Raw genomic sequence first — 24298 nt, forward strand, 5'->3', positions numbered from 1 at the left:
ACAAACAACTATTTTTTGTTTAGTTTTGTTTAGTCTGATGCTGATGTCCAAGTTGTCCTCATTCACTCTCGCCACTTGCACGATGTTCCTGTATAACAAAAGTTAGGAAATAGATATAGTTGCTCCTTTAATTCACTGGCTTGCTGTTGAACAGTTGTATGGTCACACCTCCACCTCTTCTCACTCATCAGGTAGCTTTCTTGATAGCAAACATTGTGTAAATAAGCAGCCAATCACTTCCTGCAACAATTTATGACATAATGCCATGTTTATTTTTGTGTGTATCTGTGATCTTACGGGACATACAACTTCTTTACAATATTAATCTTCTCCTTCATATTTATTAAAGACTGAGCTTCCTGTTCCACCACTGCATCAAATTTTCTTTGTCAGTTTTTCAGCAAATCACTACACAGCCTCCAGGCAAATGTCCTCATTTAGATGAAGCTGAAAAATATAGACTTTTGACTCATCCCTTTTTTCACATCACTGATCAGGCTGGTGTTGCCCACTTTGCTACAGTGCTTTGCGAGGCGATTCATCTGCATACCATAGGAAACTAACAAGGACTAACATGGCTTTGCGTTACGCTGTGTTAAGTTCAATTTAAGAGAGGGTCCAGGTCCAAATCCACCTGCATTCTGTGTGAAATATTCATGTTCTCCACATGTCTGTGTTGGTATCCGTCAGTGCTCCAAAGTGGGGCTGCAACTAAAGCCTCGTTCACACTACACAACTTTTGCCCTGATTTTCTGCTCACCAACAGATTTTGGAGCTCCACAACAAAACCCCCAGATCAGAGGCAATTTGGCATTGGCCTGGCACTCGTAAATGGGTGCTCTATGCTATGTGTTAACTGTTCAAAAACACGAGCTGAGAGACTCACTGATGCATTGCTGATGCTCTCAAGGCTTAGTAACTGGACCTGTCAGGGACTTTGTCGACAGGCTACAGCCAATGAGAGCGCAATACACAGGTTGAGGACAGAAACAAGCAGCACCATGATGATTTCCAAGGTGTGTGTGTCTGTGTGCATATAGAGAAAGTGACAGAGAGAGGGGAAGAGACGTTTAACATACTTGGGATGCTGCTTTGTCATTTTTTTAATTTGATATTTTCTCATCATTGGCCCTGACCTCAGGTTGTGGTTCGACTTATTCGGGATTCCTCCTGGATAAAGATCCTGTAGCTAATGATCCACTGTCATTGGTCAGTCATGTAGTGTAAAAACCACAAAGACTTCAAGACACCCGATGACTAGACAGCAAGTGTAAACAGTACAGCAATCTGACGACTTGGAAAGTCATGTTGTGTGAACTTAGCTTGCCAAATGTTTTCATTATCAATTAATAATTTTTCACCAAAGAGTCAATTATTAAAAACATTGCTTGTTTTTTTTGTCAGTCGACGAATGAACTCACTGACCGGTCATTGCAGCTCTAGTTGAAATACATGCAGGTTACATGAACTGGTTGCTAAATTGCCTTTACATGTGAATGTGAATGGTTCCATCTATGTCAAACCTATTATAGACTAGCGATCTGTCCACAGTGAACCTCACCTCTAATGGCTATGATGGGCTAGAATTTCCTTGTGACCTTGAACAGGAGAACTGGGTGTAGGTGATGGAGGAATTATTGGTCAAATGTTACTACATATGGTACATTACTTTTATAGTTTTAGCAGCAGACACATTAAGAACACACAAATATGCACTGAAACCCTCCAAGTTCAATATTTGTTTATTGTCTATATGTGCTTATTACTTGTTAATGTGATGTGTGGCTGGAAGATATCCCAGGTTGTGTTGGCTGTGAGGCTATAAATACACAAAATGTCAAACTGATTGTCCAACATCAATATCCATCACATTCTCCCCCGAGATACACCTGTACTTCAAACCTCAGTGATCATTCCAGTGCATGCAAAATGAGTCCTGACAACATTAATAAAGTATATTTGTCCCGGATATTAAATGCCTTGCTTTTCAAACAGGAAGTTTACTATAGGAATGATTTAGGTCCTCGCTCAGAACAAAAGACTGATAACTGTGTGTTTGTATGCCTGTGCTGGTTCAGGTAACTGCTGTAAGTGGTTATTTAATGAATGTAAAAAAGACAGAACAAGCTGTTCCTGGCTGCTAGTTAGCTAACTGCCTCCCACATACACAGTCTCTTTCTCACACACACTGACACACTGCTCAGGGATTTGCCTGACAATGTGAAGCACTGGGATGTGAAACAGGATCTTCCATTTTCTCTCGCCGTCACTGTCGCAAAGTAATCATGAACTAAATGAGTCTGCGTGCGGCTGTTAATTCACTGGCTTATGTGTGTGTGTGTGGGCATTTTAATGTGTGGCTGTGTTTCACATGTGCTTGTGCGTGACAGTGTGTGACTGTTTAATTGTGAAAGAGTGCAGAAGCCTGGGGTGAGTTCTGCAGAGTGCAACATTCACACCTCTACCAAAAAAAAAAACATAGCCAAATAGAAATAAAGACACGGAGATGCTGTTCCAAATCTCTTATTTAGGTGCTATAAAGGTGTCTGATTTATTTGAGGCTATGTAAAGCGTCGCCAAATGTGGAGCGATCGCCCACTGAGTGCAGCATGTTCTGTTTTATGACAGAGAGAAAGAGTGTGTGTGAGTAAAAATACACCCAGCTCCTGGGAGACAGTCTCTATGGCAGCGGTTACTATGGTGATGGCAAGGCTGCACGTGAAGTGATGGCTGTCATGGGACCCTGGGGATTTCACCCTCTAGATCTGCTGGAGGAGCACACACACGCACACACAAACTTTAATGAAGAGCAGATGGAAGAAAAGAGACCGCTTAAGGTGAAATTCAAGTCAATTTACTCAAGTACTGCATTTAATTATGATACTTTATACTTTACTGCATTTCAGGAGGGAAGTACTGTACTCTTTACACTTCTATATTTATATAGTTACAAGTTTCTTTGCAGGTGACACGGTGTTGCAGTGGTTAGCACTGTCACCTCGCAGCAAGAGGGTTCCTGGTTCAAACCCAGGGTGGGGGAGCCCCTCTGTGCGGAGTCTGCGTGTTCTCCCCGTGTCACTGTGGGCTTTTCTTCCTCCCACAGTCCAAAGACATGCAGGTTAATTGGTGACTTTAAATTGCCCGTAGGTGTGAACTTGAGTGTGAATGGTTGTCTGTCTCTATGTGTTAGCCCTGTGATAGTCTAGCAACCTGTCCAGGGTGTCCCCCGCCTCTCACCTAGTGTCAGCTGGGCTTTAGCACACCTGCGACCCCTAACAGGACAAGTGGTTATGGAAAATGAATGAATAAATGGTTACTTTCCATAATTTGCAGGTGAACTTTCAAATTCAATGATTTTTTGATTCAGTGAAATATGTAAAACACCTATTAGCAGCTTGTAGTTCTCTCCTTCTCGTTGACTGTCCCTTCACTTCCCGGTCACTTTTCCTTCTATCTGAGCATTAACACAATGCAGGGAATAGTGTGGAATTAGAGCTGAAAGTTCTCTTAACAACCATGAAAAAAAAAGTACCGAACTAAGTGACATGTTCCATCCGTCCGTCTGTCTGTCTGTCTGTCTGTCTGCCTATCAATCTCCTTTGCTCCATGTTAGTACTGTGGACATTACAGCCCTACAAGAAGCTTAAATAGAGGGGGCAAAAACACAACTGAGAGTTGTAAGCCCCCTTAAGACCCCATGTGGCCCTAAAAGCATATAATCATCTTTTAAAACTAGATGCATTATTTAGTGAAAAAAAAAAATTCTAGGTCATCCTTGTCTGGCTTTAAATCCTTATTATTTTCTTATAGAGAGTGGAAAAAAGCTTCCTGTGTTTTAATGTTTCAAACTGTTCTCAGCTGTGTATTTATATTAAAATCAGGTTGAAATATTCATACTGCACCACAAAATACATTCTTAAAAGACTAATTAGGATCAAGTTGCGAGTTAAATCCACCCAAACCAACTCGAGCAGAAATGCTGTTCACACATAAATGCAGCAGTTAGAATTAGCCTATGGTAAGTGTGACTATTGACATAATAAGTACTACTTTTACTTGTAAGTGGACATTGCGATGTTACTTTTACTTAAAGGAATATTTCACCCACAAAATGACCATTTATAAATTAAGTAGTCATGCCATGTTACCTTGAATTTGTGACGAAAACTTAAATTTTCTCCAGGTTTTCTCGCATGCCTCCATATAAAATGGCAAACATATTGATTTATTGATTGATAGGGGACCATGTAAGGAGCCTAAGTATTGTAGTCTGGCTTTGAATGAAGCATAGATAAGTTTCCCTTTCAGTTCAGTTTTAAATACTAAGGTTTTAACAAAAATGCATTTGTTTGGGAAGCACTGCATACGACTGGATAAATGAGACTTGGATCATACTGCATGAGTTGTGTGAGAATTTGTAAAAGGGTGTTAAGATAAAGCTCTGCTGTTGTTAAACGTGGTCCCCAATCAGTCAACCAATCGATATGTTTGCTGTTATCCATGGAGGCATGAGAGAAAACACAAAGTTTTCTTCACAAGATAACACAACATGACTACTTGATTTACAAATGGTTATTTCGTGGGTGAAGTATTCCTTTAAATTAAAGATCTGAATACATTTTCCACCTCTGCTTGCTTTGTGTAAATATGTGCACATATGTGGGTGCTACGTGTGTGCGTATAGTGTGCGTGGGCGGATGTGCGTAAACAGTTCTTGTAAAATTTCTCACTATTAACATCTTTGTTTCTTTAATGTGATTATCATTGTACTGATATGATCAAAGCTAAATCATTTAAGTGTGTGTGTGTGTGTGTGTGTGTGTGTGTGTGTGTGTGTATAGTGTGTGTGTTGGGAGCTTACACATGTAGCGTTGCCTCTGCAGAGTCAGTCTGCTCTGCTCTGTCATGCTGTTTCCATAGCAGCAGCGAGAGCCAACACAGCCAACCACGCTCACTTCCTAGTTTCACCCTATTGGTGCCGGCTTGCTCCGATTCTCTTCCTACTTTTCTTTTTTTTTCTTTTTTTTGTGGCTATCTAAGAGTCTGAGCAGGACTGGATACACTTTAGTGTCCCCCTTAAATTCATTCATTCAGACGAGGTCAACCACAGCAACAGAAACACAAAAGAAAAGCAAAGATTTTCAAAGTTAGGTCCATCTTCCTCCACAAAATGTGTGTCCATGCACAAACATGAGGATGTGGATTTTTCATGCCCAAATGCAGGTATATTGTGTCCTATTGGTCATCTTGTAGGATCTTTCTCATAGGTGACACTCTGCATCCTCTCTGTACTGTGCATCTTTGTTCATATTGTGGATTCTTCCTGGTGTGAAATGGGTCTCTAGAGAGGTGTCTGTGTCATGAAGGTGACTGCCCACAGTTGGCACTCATCCCTGCCCACATAAACAAGCTCCCATTTGTTCCTAATATTTGTCATTGTCCCTGCTGTTGTTGCCTAATTCTAATGGGTAACATCAGCTCTGCTCTCGTTTTCTCTGCTCTCTTGACAAAAAAGCTGTTATTTTTAGTCTCGTCTGTCTTTGCATGCTTAAGCTGTTACATCAATAGACTGTGAGTGCATAATCAAGCGGCTGCAGCATCAGTAGCTCATAAAAACAGATTGTTTAGCAGACTGCGTGCTGATATTTATACTATCGATTTTGCCAAATCGTTAACCGCAATACTCCTCAGTGCTTTTTCACTGGGTCATTTTGGAGGTCTTAAAAGACACTCTGTAATTGTTCAAAGTTACAGAGAAGACTTTATGACTGAGCTTATGTAAGAAAAAAGAAAAAAAGATCAAGCAAAACCACAGAGTGAAATAAAAAGAAAAGACAGGTGCTATAGGAGAGAAAATTAAAAGCCTACAACACACTTTAACCTCCTTTAATGTATCGTAGAGATCTAGCAAAAGGTCATATCAGCTCTGGTCAGTGTTGCTGGTTTCAGAGCATTATACTGGGCCATCTGGCTCTTGGCTGGAATGTCAAGCGGCTGATTAGAGGATGCAGCAAGCATTAAACCGATTTCACACCTTTGGCAGTCATGTCGCTTTCAGCCAAGTTAGCACTCAGACTGCCTGCTTACTCAGCCAATGAGAAGACCCCTGATTCTACTTCTGCTGTGTAACTATGGCGAAGCGTGTTATCTGGCGTGTGTCCTCTGCTGATTGGACGGCCCACTGCAACCACCTCAACACCTAAGAGGAGATTTTAGCCAGTCTGACAGCCACCAGAGGTCTATAACATGCACCACATATACAACAGTGGCATGTATTATTATCATTATATAAAGTAATGTCCTGTGTCACATGGTTTCTGTTGCTTTGTTCAACCATCACTGGTGCAGAGGATCTTGGATGTCTTCACCTGTAAATACATGTGCTGCCTCAGGCCTGGGAACTGTTGACACAGTGTTAACTGTAGATGGTGAGGCTGCTGCATCCATATCTACTGTAGTCCAAGTTATATAAAAATATTTAGTTTTTGTTTTTTTGACCATCTTCAATTGGCAAAGCAAAAAAAAAAACAATGTGTTTTAGGTAGGGATGAATGTATTAAATTAATCAACATATGCTTATACAAGAGCAATGTCTCTTTCCAGACATCATGACCCGGTTAATCAAGATAATCCACAGAGCTTGTCATGAGCCATGCAGAGGGAAGTTTTCCTGCTTTTCTAATGCAATGATTAGAAACATTCAAAGAAAAAATTCAGTCTACATGACAGTACAGGTGGGTGGGTATCTACTGGTTTAAGCACCGAAAAGATATCGTAACTTGTAAGACATTAAATTAGTGTCCTGTTGTTGCATTCAGGGGCTATCATCTGCTGTATCTGGAGGCCACTGATGTTTTTTTCACTGTATTTAGGCCGATATATAGACTAGATAGTACAAGTGTTGTGTGATATCTAAAGTATTGATGCCCAATGAATGACATTGCCTGGGCCTACTTAATGTTAAGTTACGTACTTACAATAAAGTTACAGAGGTTAGGTTGAGGCAAGTTAAGTTAAGTAGGTTAGGTTTAGGTAAAGAAACATGGTGACAGGTACCATAGTACCTTAAACGGACTCAAAGTTCACTCTGTTTCTCACTCCTGTGAGAAAGTCCTGTGTTGTTTGACCCATTCACCACTCCAACCTAACTCCTTACACGCACTTTCGGTCTCAGAACTACCTCCTTCTTTACTCCAGTCAGCACATTGGTCACATGATCCAGCCTTTCTGATTACGTGGGTCATGATTAGATGCGTCATATTGGAATTGTTGTGACTTTTTTTAGGTATACATACGAACAGTGCATGAGGACAGCCAGAATGAATCATTATATGGCATCTCAGCAGGTAAATAAATCCAATAAATCAGCAGCATATAAACAAAATTTCAACACTTCATAATTTGATACCTTTTATACCAAGGTGATCCTGTAATCCTTTTACAAATAATAAAATTGCACAAATCTCAGATATTTCCGAAATGTTTTCAGCTATCATTCTTCCTGGGTCACACAGAGTGTTGTGTGCCTGATGCGCGATTTTGTCAGCTCGCATTGGGTCATTGGTAGCCTCGTCACTTTCTGGAGACGATAGCAAGAAAGATGTTTTAAAAAAGGCTAAAAATATGTTTATTAATCTTTATCTTAACCTCAAGATTAAATTTACAGGAAAACCCATGCTAACCGTTTCTCCAAACCAAGATGATTTTTCTTATTTTTTTTTTTGTGATCATCGATTTACAAAGATACACTTAGATTTTTGCTCCCTGTACTGCTGGCACAGCTTCAAGTGCAACAAGACTTCCCTCAAGGTTTTCAAATGACCTTTACCTGGCTGTTGATATATTTTCAAATTGACCATCACAATGTTACAGTGGAAAATATTTACATCTAAATAGTGTTAAGATATGCATAAAATAGACATTTAGGTGGACTAAATTATGTCCAACAACAGAAATCCACTCAGGTGGAGGGTGTGTATTCTGTATCCAATGTAGTGGCCTGTCTTGCATCAATAATGTTAGATGCCAAGCCCAAACGGGCTTACAAGGCAGACTGTCAGTTTCCATGTAGCCTAAATAGGTGTGAAACCAAATATACAAGTTATAGGAAAACATGAATATTCTGTACTTGTCTATTATTCAGTGTAGCTTGCCCGTTTTTTTAAGCGTTAGAAATAGAACTGGCTCATACATTGCCACTCAGTCCAATTTCTCATTTTCATCAAAATGAAATAATTCAGCACTTTTGTTCTGCTTTCCTACAAATGTGCATGCAGGTTATCAGTATGAACGTGCATTCAGTGCATGGGCTGAGACGGCACAATCACAGAGCTCGCTTAAGCTTGCATTGCTATGTCCTGCAAAACCACGCCCAACCGGGTATAAACCTGTTTTAGGGAGTCCAAATACAAGATATACAAAATGAAATAAAATTAACCATGTTTTCAAAACATTTTTAATACAAAACACAATATTTACTCTACATTTACTAGTCTCCCTGTAGAACCTGATCTATTCATTTCACTCCAAAACTTTTGGGGATCATGACTGTGTAGATGAACAGTGCATGAAGAGAGACTTCGGTCACAATTGCCTTTTAGTGCATGCAAAATTTTATCAAATCAGTTTGGACTTCTTCTTAAATTCTTACACACACACACACACACACACACACACACACACACACACATTTCTTACATGTGTAGCATGTAGCTTGGTCTTGCTGCAGCAGTAAAAAAAAAATTTAAAAGATATATTTTGGGGCTTTTTTGCCTTTAATTGATAGGACAGTTTATTAGCATCAGAGGGCAAAGAGAGAGGGTATGACATGCAGCTAAGGGCCAAGGGGTTGGAATCAAGCCCGTGGCGGCTGTGGCAAGAACAAGGCTTTTGTACATGGAGTGCCTGCTCTACCAGGTGAGCTAATGGGTGCCTCAGAATTTGCTATTTAAGAAATTTAATGTACACTGAAAAAAATGTTAATGAATTGAGATATAATACATTGGCACATACAAATGATGAGATCATGAAATTAAAATGTCCGTACTGCCCACCTAGAGTTTTAGTCCATTGGACTTTTTTAGTCTTTTTCTTTTTTTTTTTTCTGACTTGGCAGTCCAGCCCATTGACATTGCGTTGAGATACAGATTGATAGGGAAAAGGACAACATGGTGCATGCTTAAGATTTTTTTTATACTTGTCTGAGCTGTGTAATCCTTATTGTTGAAATCCCTCCCATCCCTCAGTAGCTAAACAAACTCATTGTTACCTCTTAGCTCTAAACATGAGGGGTTGGACAAGAACCACAGGTCTAAGGTGTGAGCTCCATGAAAAGCGCTGACTGCTGCTGGGTTTACACATACTGTAGACAAACAGTAAACCTTGGCTGGCCTCATTACGCCCGCTTTGAGCATGGCTGTGGATAAGGATGTATTGATTTTAATGGTCCAACCCTTTTCAGATAAACAGTCCTGGAGGATCGGCTGTCTTTTTTTAAATCAGATTTCACTGGCCTTGAGAAGATAACATAGTGTCCTCACAGTGCTCAAGATCACTCTGTCTATCTTCCCAATTCATCTGGTCACGGTGTGCTGGACATGTGTGTGTTTATAGACAGATAAAGCTGCAGGCCTTATCTCCGAGCCTCCTGGTCTCCCTCTCTCTGCGCTCTACACCTCCTCATTTTCATGTTCTCTCCCTCCTTTTCTCCCCCTTGCTCCCCTCCCTCCTTTCACTCCCCACTGTCTCTTCAGCTTTGCTCCTCATCACTTCCCGTTGTCCTCTTACTCTATTTCTCCTCATCACAGCTGGTTTTAGCTCATCCAGATCAAACAGGAAATTGAGGCGGCTGTCAAGATAACTGAAAATTCACTCTTTGTTCTATTTGAAAGGCTGGCATTAATTTTTATTTGTCAGTTGATTGAGTGTAATATAAGCATTTGGGTTTGAAATGATAAAGCTGAATGATAAATCCTCACTCAAGGATTTTAATACCCGTGGTTAGCCTACTCATGCCATTCAGCCGCTGGCTTTTTAAATGGAGTCATGTAATGGAGTGACGGAGTGATGTTGTCGCAGAATTACAAAGGATTCAGTCTAATTATATGGCTCTGGCTTGTTGTTTGAAGAGGGTGAAGTGTGTGTGTGTGTGTGTGTGTCTGACAGTAAAAGTTTAGCCTCAGCCTGTTGTGAACTGGGTAACTGCTGGTTGGCGAGTGATGGTTGTGTTACCCATCTGCCCTATTTTACACCTGCCTGGCAGTCATTTAAACACATTAACAGCAAAGTTGATCTGAAGCTTATATGAAGCTTCAGCAGTCTGAGTTTGAGAAATTAACTGGGTTTCTTCCAAAGTTACTGCCTTTTTTGTGCAAAATTCCCTCTTTTTATTTCCACCTGCTTCTTTGTTGAACTGAAGTGGAGGGATAATCACACAAACGGGGAATTTTGTACTTAAAGTCTGCAACTTAGGGGGAAAATCCCATTTAATTTCACTGACTAAGTTTTCTGAAGCCTCAAATTAACTTTAACTTAACCTTGGAAGGCTTTTTTGCACAGAGCACTGCAGATTTGTCCTTTGTGTCTTCCATACAAACTGCATTAATATGGAATCTCTTTACAACCAGTCTGAACAATTACAGCAACCAATGCATTGGCTTTTTGATCAGGGAACCACGGTGACACTAAATTTCGCATTGGCCTACAAAAAGATATATCATTCCTGCAGTACTCTATTGCTTTCTGTTTTCCTTCCACTGTTACTTTGTTCCACAGTCACCCAAAAATTAAAACAAAAAACACTATGGATTGTTGGATTATGCACTTTCTTTGTGCCGTAAAATGAGACTTTATTTTCCCAGGAGATTGTACTGGGTGGCAGGCAGATTTGCATGGTGAAAGCGAGGCTTAAAAGGTACCAGTCTAAACACAGATGGTGTCAGTCTATAGCCATTGCATTGTGCAATAAACATTTACTCCATAATGATAAGTTAAAGCAAGAGGACTTGTCACTTTCCACTTTAAGACCGAGTTAAATATATATTGTATTACTACACATATCGGTATCAAAATGACATATAGCATTATCCTCTCCCTCTCTATGCATGCAAGTACACAGTTACGCAGCAAGCTTAACAAGCTTACAACACAGGTTGAAGAAAGAAGAAGTTGGAGTTTTAAGTAGGGCTGCCCTCGACTAAGAATTTTCCTAGTTGACCACTAGTCGCCATTTAGGGCCATTAGTCAACTAGTCTGCTGCATGTTTACGATATTAATGTAATTATTATATTATATATTTTGCGCGGGGCAACACAATGATTTGAGTTCAAGGTGTGAGAAAGAATAGTATCAGTAACGTTTTTAACACTGTGCTACATTACAGAGAAATACAAAACCGTACTAATGAACCTTCATTAATATTTTTTATTATTATTATAATTTTTTTTACAAGTGCGCTTCACACACTGAGCTAGCTGCCTGTTAAATACATTGTTGGCAAAGCAGTAATGATTGTGCTAAGTGGCTAATGGGCATGTAGCTACTTCCATGTTTCAGATGATGCTTTGGAGTCAACGAATGATGCAAATGTTTGCCTGCAGAGTTTGCATATCACCTTGGGTTTGTCCTTCACCTTCTCAAAATAATCCCACACTTTGGATTTCCTGTCCGATATGTTATTAACTAGCCTGTGTGATAATAGTGACTACTGTCAGGCTGCAGAGCGTGGTCACTTCCTGTGTCTGCCCTTTCAAATTAAATTCCCCCATAAGCAACCAATGAAATCTTGCCAACGAATGACTTTTCTGGCCGACCAACGTTTAGTTGACTATAAGGGGGCAGCCCTAGTTTGAAGTTTGTCACAGAGGCAAATATGAAACTAAAACAGTATTGGACAACAAACTCAAAAAGATGAGATCCTATAAACAAGAGTCAGACCAAAGATAAGTTGAGTAATTTGACTATTTGAAGCTGAAAATCGTTGATTAAAGAGGTGTTTGCTCACTCCATCCATTCATTATCTTTATTATCCTCTGCTGGGTTGTGGAGGGCTGCAGTTTATAATGGGCAGGAGACAGAGTACACATGGACAGGTGGCCAGTCTATCACAGGGCTGCTTGACGACTCATACTGTAGATGATAAGACTCCACTGATAAGCTGATGGGCTGATCTAAGTGACAATGTAATACTGATGCCATGTGAATACTGTCATTCCTACACCCTCAGACTTACATTAACACTTACACATTTTTGCTGTTCCTCTTGAAAAACAGGTTCTCTTTGCATGTATTTATTTATTTATTGCATTACTCATCAAAAGCAATGAAATCTGTCACCATTATTGAATTCAGCTCACATGGTTGTTATAATAAATTATTTTAAAACATTTAGGAGAAAATCCCACACATGAATTTTAACAAAGACGCCACAATAGATTATCTCTGAAGTAAAATAATTGATGCAAGTTGTATTTAGATTGACCATTGGTGCCGTCTAACCAACAATGTACTATACGGGGACACAATGAAATAAATAAAGACTGTGAAGATATTATAAACGTATTGATTTTCATGAGTCGTGCACCCTCTGAAACAAATCTAACATCACCTCCCTTCTCTCCTCTTCTTGCTTCTACAGTGCAGTGTCTGGAAATGACCACTAAGCGGAAGCTGATTGGCCGGCTGGTGCCGTGCCGTTGTTTCCGTGGCGAAGAGGAAGTGATCTCAGTGTTGGATTACTCCCACTGCAGCCTGCAGCAGGTCCCCAAGGAAATCTTCAGCTTCGAGAGAACTCTGGAGGAGCTCTACCTCGACGCCAACCAGATTGAGGAACTACCCAAGGTAACTCCGAACCACATGTCAGCCCCTTTAACCCTTGCCAAGCAAAACCTAAATGTGATCCTTGCAAATTCCTGGCCTCATGGAGACTAGCAATAACTTATAAAATTAAAAATAATCTTTTTTCATAAACTGCTTTTCAAAATAGAGTAACCAAGTGCTTAACATGTCAACAATAAAACAGACAAGACATGAAACCAACAACTTTCAAAAGAACTGATTAAAACATTTTGGTATATAAAAACTAAGGAAATAAAAGACAGCTTAAATGAACTTAAGACTCAAGTAAAATCAGGAATGGCTCTCTGATTAAAGTTTAAGAAGAGACTTAAAAGAGATCACTGACTCTGCCAACCTGATTTCCTCAGATTGCTCCAGAGCCTCGGGCCCTGACAGCAAACGCTCTGTCCCTTTTAGTTTTCAGCCAGGCCTCTGGTGCAGACAAAAGACCTCTGCCGAAGGACCACAAAGTACATTCTGGTGTGTACAGTACTAAGAGGTCAGTGGATGGATTCTTTTTACAGTATCGCTTTCCTCAAGGTGATACATGTAAATGTACTGAACCTTTCAAGTTCTGATACCTCTTGCAAAATATAGTATCGGTTTCTCTGTGACACTCTGTTGCAGTGTATGCATGTTCAAGAGCTAATGCTGCCCGCCCCTAAAAACTTCTCTTTAATGCTTTACCAGTCATCATGTATAAGTTTACATTAATAAAAAATATAATAACCATTTAATGCATTGATTCAGCATCTCACTTGTATGTAGGTGGGTGATGTAAGCTCAATACAATGTTACAAAAATGTCACTGACCAATGGTCTGTCAAGTAGCAGACGTCCCACTTCGCGAACGGTTCTTTTGGTCTCGTTCAGTGAGTGTAGCTGTCAGGCTGTCTTGACTTGAGTCCAGTTCATTCGCTTTTTGTTAACTCACAGTAGAAGGAACCGTCAGCAGTATCCTACGATAACAGAGTAGGCAAGTAGGGACAGTCGGAGATTCATGAGCACGTTATTTGACAGACTGATTTGACAAGATTTGTTTCTTCATTTTCACCCATCATTTATGAAGACCTACACGTGGACCAATATGCATTGCACCTTCTTATGGCCGCGATCACTTTAATTAAAATATACTGTTTGCTCCACAATTTGTTCTGGGGAGCTGTGACGTACATTTTATTTTTTTAAATGTTGGTGGAAAGCACAGCAAATATGCATTTTTTCACTTAAACGATGCAGAAAGTGTAAATATAACATATATTTTATTGCTTTGTGGTATTTGACAAAGGTCGATCTCTGTTCTTTTAGAATGTTGATGTGAACAGACCCTTCATCATGAACTCCACTCCTAATTTTAACCCCACTTATCCTCACTATAACTATGACTTACTCCCACAGAAATTGACACTTAAATGTATATTTGTATTGCAGGAACCTATTAACTTGTACAGGGAGGCATTGGTGATGATAACATAAAGAAGTTTACACTTAAGAAAAAAGTCTAGACTTTTTAGAGTCTGAGGGTGGCATCAAGGCCATGCTGGTACCTAAACAAAAACGGTTTATCCTCTGGACTGTTGCCAATCCAGAACATCTTGCACTCAGCTTGTCAGTGTACATTGCAGTTTTCATCACTGTACTTTGTCAGCCTGATTGCTTTGAACTGAATGCTGTTAGTCTTTACAAAGTCATTGGGATTCTTCCTCTATGGATCATCGCAGTTCGGCTATATTTCCAAGTCCTAAGAAAGTTCAGTAATTGTAAACATGAGCATCTCAATCTCAAAGCCAGAAACCACACAAGTAAATCTCAAACTTGTCATGTAATCAAGTGTAAAGTCTGAAGGTGCATGTACAATGAATGGGAGACTGATTTCGTGGACCTGCAGAATGTTTGTTTTCTTTTTTATACCCACCTGAGCTTTATTCTATTGTCGTGTTCTCAGTTCGGAAACAGAAAATGTTCCCATATGCTCAGAACATTCCTCTGGGTGCTCTCAGTTTTATCTATAACATCTTTCCCAATTCATTGTCTATGGAGCAACTCCAGACTTTATACCTTATGACATCACTAATTTGAGTTTTCTTACTCTAGTTTTTGGATTTGTGAGAGTTGTTCATATTTACTTATATTTTTGGACTGTCTTTGACCAAAGAAATAGCATGTAATAATTTTGACTATAGGAGTAGTTCCCCTTTAAGTCAATGGGCTCCAGTTTCCCGGCGCAGCGCAGAGCTAGTTTTGAGCAGCGCAACCCGAGGCACGCTCAGTTTGGTAGTTTGGCAGATCAAGGTGCGCTGAGATGGGTGTGGCGGCGCAGCAGGGGGAGGTGTCGACAGATCCAGCTTGGCGCAGTGACAGTTTCGTGCCAAAAGGCTTCGCCGAAGGTGCACTAAAAGCTCGCCAGCTGAAACCAGGTCTACTGTCAGCGCAGGCGGAGCGCAGCCAGTGTAGTGGGAGTTTGGCTGACCGGCGGACAGTGCGCACACGTCACCAAAACCTCACAGGCAGGTTTCCAGAATGTCAGGCACATTAATAATGCAATAAATACCCCCAAAAAAACCACTATCCAATACAACTATCTGCAATCAGCACATAAATGTATCTCTATATCGACTGTCCCGTCACGTGATGTCAGATCAAAGTGGATTGGCACCGTTTGGCACGCGTAATGGAAACCCAACCTGATTTGATTAACACAGCTGCAAACTACGGAGTTCACATCCCTCTCAGCCAACCACAAACAGCCACAGCATCAGATAGGGAGTATATATTCAGCATCTGTCATCTTAGAAAAGTCAAAAGAAAAGAAACAGAGTGAGACTATGAGAGAGAAAGAGAGAGCGCGCGCACGCATGAGAGAAACGCAACATTGATTTACAATTGTGGTGACCTCCTCCCAGGCTACCTTTGCATCATCAGCCCGTGGAGGTCTGCTCGCAGTTCCGTATATTCGGAAGCTGCGAGCTTGGACCTCCCGGACCAAAACATTAGTTTCCTCCTGGGAGAAGTTTGGTCGTCTGACACTACTGCTCTCTTCTGCCATGGCGAATTTAGTAAACTCTCATTACGCCTTCGTGCGGCGCATTTAAGGGCGAGGAGGGGGGCTCATTTGATTGGTGTGATGTGTATAAAACCCACTCCACGCCTTCTCTCCTCCCTCTTTCCGACTTGCCCAGGTAGGAGGGACGGAGGTGGGAAAGAGGAGTAGCTGCGCCAGGGCGCACGGTGTGCCAAACTTGCAAAATCTGCCTGGCCACACCCAGTTGGCGAAGCGCAGGTGCGCTGCGCCTTGCCCGGTCTGCGAAACTAGAGGCCTATGTTTCACTCTGGACTGCTTCCTTCCTTCGTTGCACAGTTTGTAAATTTGTGATTTTGTGCTATGTAAACAAAATGTTCTTGACTTGACCAGCCAACTTAACAACATTCCAAGAGAAAAGTAACGTTTGAAGAGTCTTGAGACTTAAACTAGCAGAATTGTTTTTTTCTGGCATGCGTGTAATGTACAAATATCATCCATACTAGACAACAGCAAGAGACAGGCAACTACTGATGCTTTCCAGTCGCTGATTGCAAACTGTAGGGAGCAAGCAATACTCAGTTTAAAGGGAACTGGGAACTGTGTAGGGAAGAACTGAACAATGGCTCATCAGTACGGCAGTTGACGAGCAAGATTACCCATCAATCATTGTGCCTTGTCTACAAGAAAGCTAAATTCTTTGCGAGCCAAACCAGTAGTGAAGTTATGACTCTGTGTAACTTGAATATTACAACATGTGTACATTACCAGGGTAAGCTACAGGGGAAGTGATGTCTGCGTTGGTATCATTGCATGGTGTTCAGAATGGTGAAGTCTTGTCAAGGGCAGAACCGACATTCACTGAACAGGGAGTCTGGTCAGGGAGTACTTCTTATGTGCATTGTGGCACGGAATGCAGCTATGGGGTGACAGAGTCATCTGAGGCCACGTGAGACTTTCAGAAAACCCTCACGTGAGCAGTAATGAGGTGAATTGCCCTTCCAGTATTTCAAGGAGAATTACAGGTGCTGTTTATAAGAGGGCTGTCTCATTTTATTGATATCCTGTCCTGGTTTAAATGACAGAGATGTTGAATTGGATTTCTAAATATAACCCGCATGAATGGAGACAGTCTAATAGGGCTGTGTGAGTGGCAGGCCAAACTTGTTGCAACCGACAAAAAGCCTTGACAATGTGTATGTGTATGTGTGCCAAGAAAGTATAAGAGCTATCACGGCTGCCAGAGTGATTGGCCTTTATGTAAGAGAATTGGAGAGCTCCTTAAGTGTGTGTGAGTAAGTGATTGTGTCCTTAAGTAGCGAGGCCTGGCCTGACCCACAGGCACAGAGCAGCCTTTTCCATGTTTAGCTTGATCTGGCTCTTCGGCCCCGGTGCTCCTGTTATTTTTATTTTTGACAACAGTGACAGCGAGGTGTGACAGAGTAAATGTGGCTGGCGTCTTAACATTACAATAAAATATACAGACACAATGATTTTGTCCAAGAAACAGCCTTATATTTTGTGCAGTTTATGATTTAGTCACAATGATTTCATTCTTTAAATGTTTGCATGGGTTTCCTTCCTTTGTGCAGGTTAGGTGACTTGAAGAGTGTCTGCAGGAATGAATAGGAGTGAGCATTATGTTTGTTTGAGAAAAGAACACATCAGAAATTGCACATCATAAGATAAGAGTTGCTACACAATAAATCACACTCAGTTGTTGAGGTCTGGGTGACACTTAGCAGATGAAGGTCCAACTCTCAGATAGCACATTGGTGTTGTGGAAATCAGCACACCATGAAAGTGTTTTGGCGTATTTGATTTGAATTGATTTTTTAAAGTGATATTTTAATTATTTATTAGCTCTTAAGAGACCTCATATTAAATATCAATGTGAATTCAGTTCTACTGGTATGCAGTTGATCCTCAGCATTTTACCCAGTGGGGATGCCGCACCACCTACAATGACATGGATGTAATTGAGGTCACCTGTTCAGAAGGCACCAAGCACGAGGCAAATTCTGTCCCTTACCCAGATGATGCTCGCGCTGTACAGGCAAGAGTGTGGTTATCTACTGAAGAGTCCTCAGAGTGATAATTTATTTTTATGGTCTCTCTTTTAAGGAAAAAAACCCAACTAAAACGAACACTATCTTTTTAGCTTAGGCTAAGAGATGTGGAAAATTGTGTACATATGCTGTTAATGACCAATTACCAACCACAAATTGTTTTTTTTTTTTTTTTGGTACTTTTTTATTTTGATATTGGTAAATTGAATGGGTGAATGGAGCGCTGCACACCAATCAAGGATTGATATTATATACATTAGTGGATAGGATAGTTTTTCCACCATCATGTCTCACTTTGTTTTGGATTTTTAGATTGTTACAGATGCAGACATCATGTCTACTGGAGTCTTACACAGGAACTTCGCTTAAATTGATTTTAAAGAATCCATGACTTAAAAAGGGTTTGAAATTTGCTGACTATACCTGAAAATCATTTAACTTGGGTTTTTTTTTTTTGTTATTTTATTCCATTCCATTCCCATCGTCATCCACCATGAAGTGATCATTTAAATATATATATTTTTTATTTATTTATTTATTTTCATAGGAAAAAAATATGCTTTGGGGAGGTATATGTGAATGAAGGTTATACAGATGGTGTGTTAACAGCTCTGTTGCTTCACATAGCTGCTAGCATCATCATAGATTCATAAATATAAATTTGTTAATTTAGCAGCAGGAAGTCTTGGAGGTCCCAAGAGGGCAGAAGAAAGACAGCAGTACTAGTTTATACATTATATGAGACAGATGTTAATCAATAGAGGTTTTATGGACTGCAGATTAGGGATGCACCGATCTGATATCTGGATCGAATATTGGCCCGATATCATCAAAATAGATGGATCGGGTATCGGAAAATGCAACCTATACCTGAGGCGATCCTTTCCCTTTAAATCTATTGTGACGCAAGCTCTGTCATACATCATGGAGCGAAAGAGAGAATCTGCTGTGTGGACGTATTTCACACTATTTCAACTGCTGTTACACAATTGTTTATTTTTGTTAAATATAAATAGTTCATCATTGCATTAATCTGTTTCATCTTGTTTCATTTTATCTTAGGAAAGAACTGTGTAGTCATCAATACCTGATGCCTCTAGTCTTTTCTGTTGACAAGGCCACCGTGAGGAAGAAGTGTTCTTTGTTAGTTAGTAAAACAGTTTATTGTTGCTTCTGAGCCAGTGGAAATTCTAACTTAAAATGAATAAAGATTCTTGATTAATTTAACACTAAATTTTTACTGCTGTTTTCAAAACATCCATGCACATTTCACTGTTAGCTCTTGATGATGGACTTTATTCCTGAGCATGAAAGCCTGTTCTTGAGCTTGACGTATCTGTCATTAAAACAGTTGAAAGCTCTTGAAAAAGATAGATGTGGACTTTGACAGGGTTTTTTTTGTTTTTTTTGTTTTTTTTTGCTTCTGACTTTTGTATGTATTTTAGTATTTGTAGCATTTTATTTCCCTTTATGTCTGTGTGTCTTTCTGTTCTGTGTTTTGCTATTTCCAGTTTAGCCTTTCTGTACTCTTTCCTTTTTATGCATGTGCTTTCACTCTTGTATTTTGGCATTTGCAGTGTTTTCCTATTAAGGGCACATTTCCCTGAATGTTTTTGCTTTCACTCAAGTGTGTGTTTTGTCCCTTGGGGCCACCGTATGTAGGAGATTAATTCTGCATTATTCATTGAAAAAAGGCAGCTAAAATGGCACTGCTTTTCCACAACATTAAGTGGAGCATGCCTCCAGCTGACGTTCTCGCTCTCTGTCCTTTTGTACCTTTCTACTAAAGGTCTGCGTGATTTTGCCAACAGACTATAATATTCCATTGTTTCGCCTCTGTGTTTCCATAGCAACTCTTCAACTGCCAGGCCTTGAAGAAGCTGAGCATGCCCGATAACGACCTGTCCAACCTGCCCACCACCATCGCCAGCTTGGTTAACCTCAAAGAGCTAGACATCAGTAAAAACGGTAAAAATCCTCTCTGTAACATGATGACGAATCCAACCTGAACGAACCTGAAAACAAAGCAAACCTCAGCAAAGTAAAAGTCTACTGCAAACTTACCTTCTCAACTTAAGTTTGTCCAGATACAGTAAAGTATGTGGAGGTGAGCAGGTAAGGAAACAAGGGTAGCACAGATCTCAAATAGCCAATAGTAAAACCTCATAATCAAAATAATTTCATTTCCCAAGTATTTTAGCAAAATGTGACAGTCTAAACACTTGCAAAGCTCACTGTAGATAATAGGGTTGGGTAATATGACAGAATATACCATGCCGCATAGAAATGTCAATGTGAAATTTAGCAATACTGTGTCTACCGGGGATGCTGTTTAAGACAGGCTACTGTATGTACCCAAGCAGAGTCTCCTCATAGAACAGTTCATATGATGACCTACGAAAATGCACACACAGTGATTTGTATGATATCCTACAAATTAGCACCCCCAAATGTTATTACGTACTTAACGTGAAGTTACGCACTTAGCGTAAAGTTACAGATTTTAGGTTTAGGCAAGGAAAATTACTGTGGTTAGGTTTAGGAAAAGAAACATGGTGATGAAGTACTTGCAGATATGACTCAAAATTCAGTCAAAGTTCACACACTTCCAAACACCAGTCTCTTGGTAGAAGTCCCAGGGGAAAGTCCTCTGTTTTGTGACCCGTCTACCTCCCCAATCTACCACCTTAAGGGACCACTTCCTTCTTTATTCTTTACTCGCATCAGCACCTCAGTCCTGTGATCGCAGCCTTCCCAAATACATGGATTAAACACAAATTACTGTCTCATGATTATGTAGGATATGTATGAATTTTGTTGCATACTTTTTGTAGAAAAGCATATGAACAGTGTGTGACAATGGACCAAAAATCAGGGCTGGATTGTTGCATAATCTCATCATTCTTGTGATTGAATCCAAGCCTACAGGGAGTGTGCAGGTTTGGATTCAAATAAACACAAGAAGTTTGTGCTCTAATAAAAAAAAAAAAAAAAGGGATCAGCACTCAGTGAATAATCCTCCTAAGCCCTACGATAAGCTATTATGGCAAGGCTTAACTACACAGACCCGTGAGCAGTGATAACTAACATGTCTTTGGGGTCATCGGGTGGGAACCTCCTTTCACCGGTGTTTCGTCTAGTTAGTCCCACGACACCTCCAGGAGGCTAGACAGTGATCTCTGGCGTCCCAGAGACACTCCCCTAATGCCAGGTCTCACTGCTCCCCACACTAACCGAACAACCTCCTTTACCTTACCTATACTACCACAGAGGAGGTAGACCCAGGGAAGGAAGCCTTGTTAGGCTATCACACTCCCCCGCCGGGTTAGGCTGTACAGTCTACCTCCCCAGGACGAGCCCTCACAACAATGACACCTCCAGGAGGCTGGACAGTGATCTCAGCCCAAACAGCACTGCCAACTTCAACCAAGCCCAGGCTCCGTTTATGCGAGCTCCAGGCAGAAGCAATGCTGATACTACCTTTACTAGCACATTCACCATACTCTATTTCACACGCTACATAGCATAACTACAATGTAAGCTAAAGTTAAAGGAAATAAATGAACTCACAGGATCAGCAAACACACTCACTTTGCAGCATGGTCTCAAACAAAATGGATTCAAATAGGCCACTCCCACACTTAAATAACCTTCCTCTTCCTGGACTTCCTTCTTACTTACACATGGCTTTCTCAGCCCAAACAGCACTGCCATCTTCAACCAAACCCAGGCTCCATACATGCGAGCTCCAGGCAGAAGCAATGCTGATACTAGCTTTCCTGTCACATTCACCATACTCTATTTCACACACTACATAGCATAACTACAATATAAGCTAAAGTTAAAGGAGCTAACTGGACTTACAGGATCAGCAAGCACACTCACCTTGCCGCATGGCCTCAAACAAAATGGATTCCAATAGGCCACTCCCACACTTAAATACTTCCTCTTCCTGGATTTCTCCTGACAGGAAGTGGATCTCTCCACCTGATCTCAAGGAGTTATGTGCCCTGCTTAGTAGTTCCCCCTGCTGGCCCCCAGCTGACATTATTTCTTCTGTAATAGATAAACTGGCTGCATTTAATTGCTTCATCTGACATTTCCCTCACTGTCTTCCTCAAATTCTGTCCCCGCACTCCGAGTTCCCCCAGGAGTGAGACAGTTGATCTTGCTATGAATCCCCTACACCCCACTTCCACTGGACAAATCCTAGTCTTCCATCCTCGCTGCTCAGCTTCTGCTCCTAAGTCTGCATATCTAAGCTTTTTTCTTTCATAGGCTTCTTCCACTGAGTCTTCCCAAGGAACTGTCAGCTCAATGAAATAAACTATCTGTTGACTCACTGACCACAACACTAAGTCAGGCCTCTGCCTGGTACAGACTATTTCCTGAGGAACAACAAGCTTTCCCCCTAAATCTACTTGCATTTCCCAATCACAAGCACCTTCTAGGCGGCCACACCCTTGCCTCCTCACTAACTTATCCCTTCTGTGTTTCTCTCCCTCACGGACAAACTGAATTACTAAACTCCTATCCTTAACACCTTCTGAATTCACCTGTCTTCGTTTCCCTTCGATGCCTGCAGCTAAACATTTCAACACCTGATTATGTCGCCATGTATATTGGCCTTGTGACAAGCTAACTTTACAGCCTGACAAAATATGCTTTAAAGTTGTGGTACGTGAACACAATGGGCATGGTGGGTCCTCATTTACCCACAGTTTTAGGTTCTGGGGGGTTGGTAACACATCGTATGTAGCCCCTACCAGGAATCTAATACGATTCTCCTCCATACTCCACAGGTCCCTCCAACTAAGCTTCCTCTTCTCTACACTTTCCCAATTCAACCACTGTCCCTGTTTAGCCTGGGCCACTACCTTTGCACCCCTTACTATCTCTTCCTGTCTGCGTATCTGTTCTACAACCAGCTTTCTTTTATCTTTGAGGCCTGCTGTATTCCATACCGGTTTACCTGAGCCAAGCCCCAGGCCTCCCCGGCCAAACTGAACATTACCTACAATCTCTGCATGCCTAAGAGCTGCCTCTGCCTCCTGAACTGCCGATCTTGGGTTCCACTTCCTCCCCTTGGTTGGATTTGGAACCACACTCCTAACTACCACGTCCTTACTCCCAGATAACAAGAGCTCTGTCCTGACCTTGGTACATTTAAATTCCTCTGTTAAACTAGATACTGGCAGCTGAAGTATCCCTTTTCCATACAATGCAACACTACTTAGGCACCTAGGAGCGCCCAACCACTTCCTAATGTAGGAGCTAACCGACCTTTCCATTCTCTCCACAACAGATATTGGAATTTCATAAACTGACAATGGCCACATTAACCTAGGATATAGCCCAAATTGCAAACACCACAACTTCAACTTTCCTGGAAGTTCTGATTTATCTATTCTATCCAATCCTTCAGCCACATCTTTTCTAAATTTCACCACCTGTTCCTTATCATTCAACTCTACATTGTACCACCTACCTAAGCTCTTTACTGACTTTTCCCTAATTGTTGGGATGTCCTCATCATCTATGACAAACTTCCTATCACTTAACTTCCCTCTACATATCGAGATGCTTCTAGATTGATTGATTTTGATTGATTTTGATTGATTTTCATGCTGGCCCACTTGAGGTTCTTATTTACCTTCTCTAGTAGCCTCTTTGTACATGGCATTGTTGTGGTCACCAGTGTCATGTCATCCATGTAAGCCCTAACTGGCTGCAAAGGCTTCTTCGGCCCCAAACTATTCTTAGCTGTTTCCACAAAAATTTAAGGGTATCAGGCGCACTTTTATAAACCCGGTAGGGGACTCCATTAGGCCCTGGGGCCGAAGAAGCCTTTGCACGCCTGACCACCTCCTGAACTTCCTTCCACCTAGGTGGCCTGACATCCATCTCATGCTCTATCCCTCCTAATGGAGGGATATCAGGTGGGAAACCTACTATCCTATTCTTCTCCAAATCTGAATACGTGTTTCTCAAATATTCTTCAACCTCTAACCTTTCTGCTTTAAGCTGCCCTCCCTTTTCCTGGCTGAACAATCCTTTAACAAACTTAAAAGGGTCCCTGAAAAAACCTGTCCTAGCATATTCCTTCTTCCTCCTCTTTTTCCTGAGCCAATTTCGTAGTGAGTGGCCAAACAATGTAATTACATCCACCATGAGATGCCCTGGGGCCCAGAAAGACTTTTTCCCCATAGACTTGCATGGCTTAAGAAATTAGTGGATACATTTTTTGACATCACACCCCCTGCGAAATAATTAATTTCAGAATTTGATTCATTTGCTCCAGTAACATTTGCAATGTCTAGAAGAGCAATTCAATCACATTATCCCCATTTTAGTTCAGCAAGATGCGAAACTGAAA

The 24298-nt window shown here is 41.0% G+C and overlaps 1 protein-coding gene across 13 annotated transcripts in view; it reads left to right on the forward strand.

Annotated features, from left to right (window-relative positions):
- lrrc7 (leucine rich repeat containing 7) overlaps positions 1–24298 on the forward strand; it is a 156866-nt gene that overhangs the window by 84689 nt on the left and 47879 nt on the right. For all 13 annotated transcript variants that reach the window (XM_033621600.2, XM_078168975.1, XM_033621601.2 and 10 more), the window contains 2 exons: positions 12635–12837; positions 19773–19890. In XM_033621600.2, coding sequence (XP_033477491.1) covers positions 12649–12837; positions 19773–19890 — 307 coding nt within the window. In that variant the 5' untranslated portion in view covers positions 12635–12648. The remainder of the gene's footprint in view (positions 1–12634; positions 12838–19772; positions 19891–24298) is intronic.

Source organism: Epinephelus lanceolatus, chromosome 6 (assembly GCF_041903045.1).
Source record: "Epinephelus lanceolatus isolate andai-2023 chromosome 6, ASM4190304v1, whole genome shotgun sequence".
Classification (NCBI taxonomy): Eukaryota; Metazoa; Chordata; class Actinopteri; order Perciformes; family Serranidae; genus Epinephelus; species Epinephelus lanceolatus.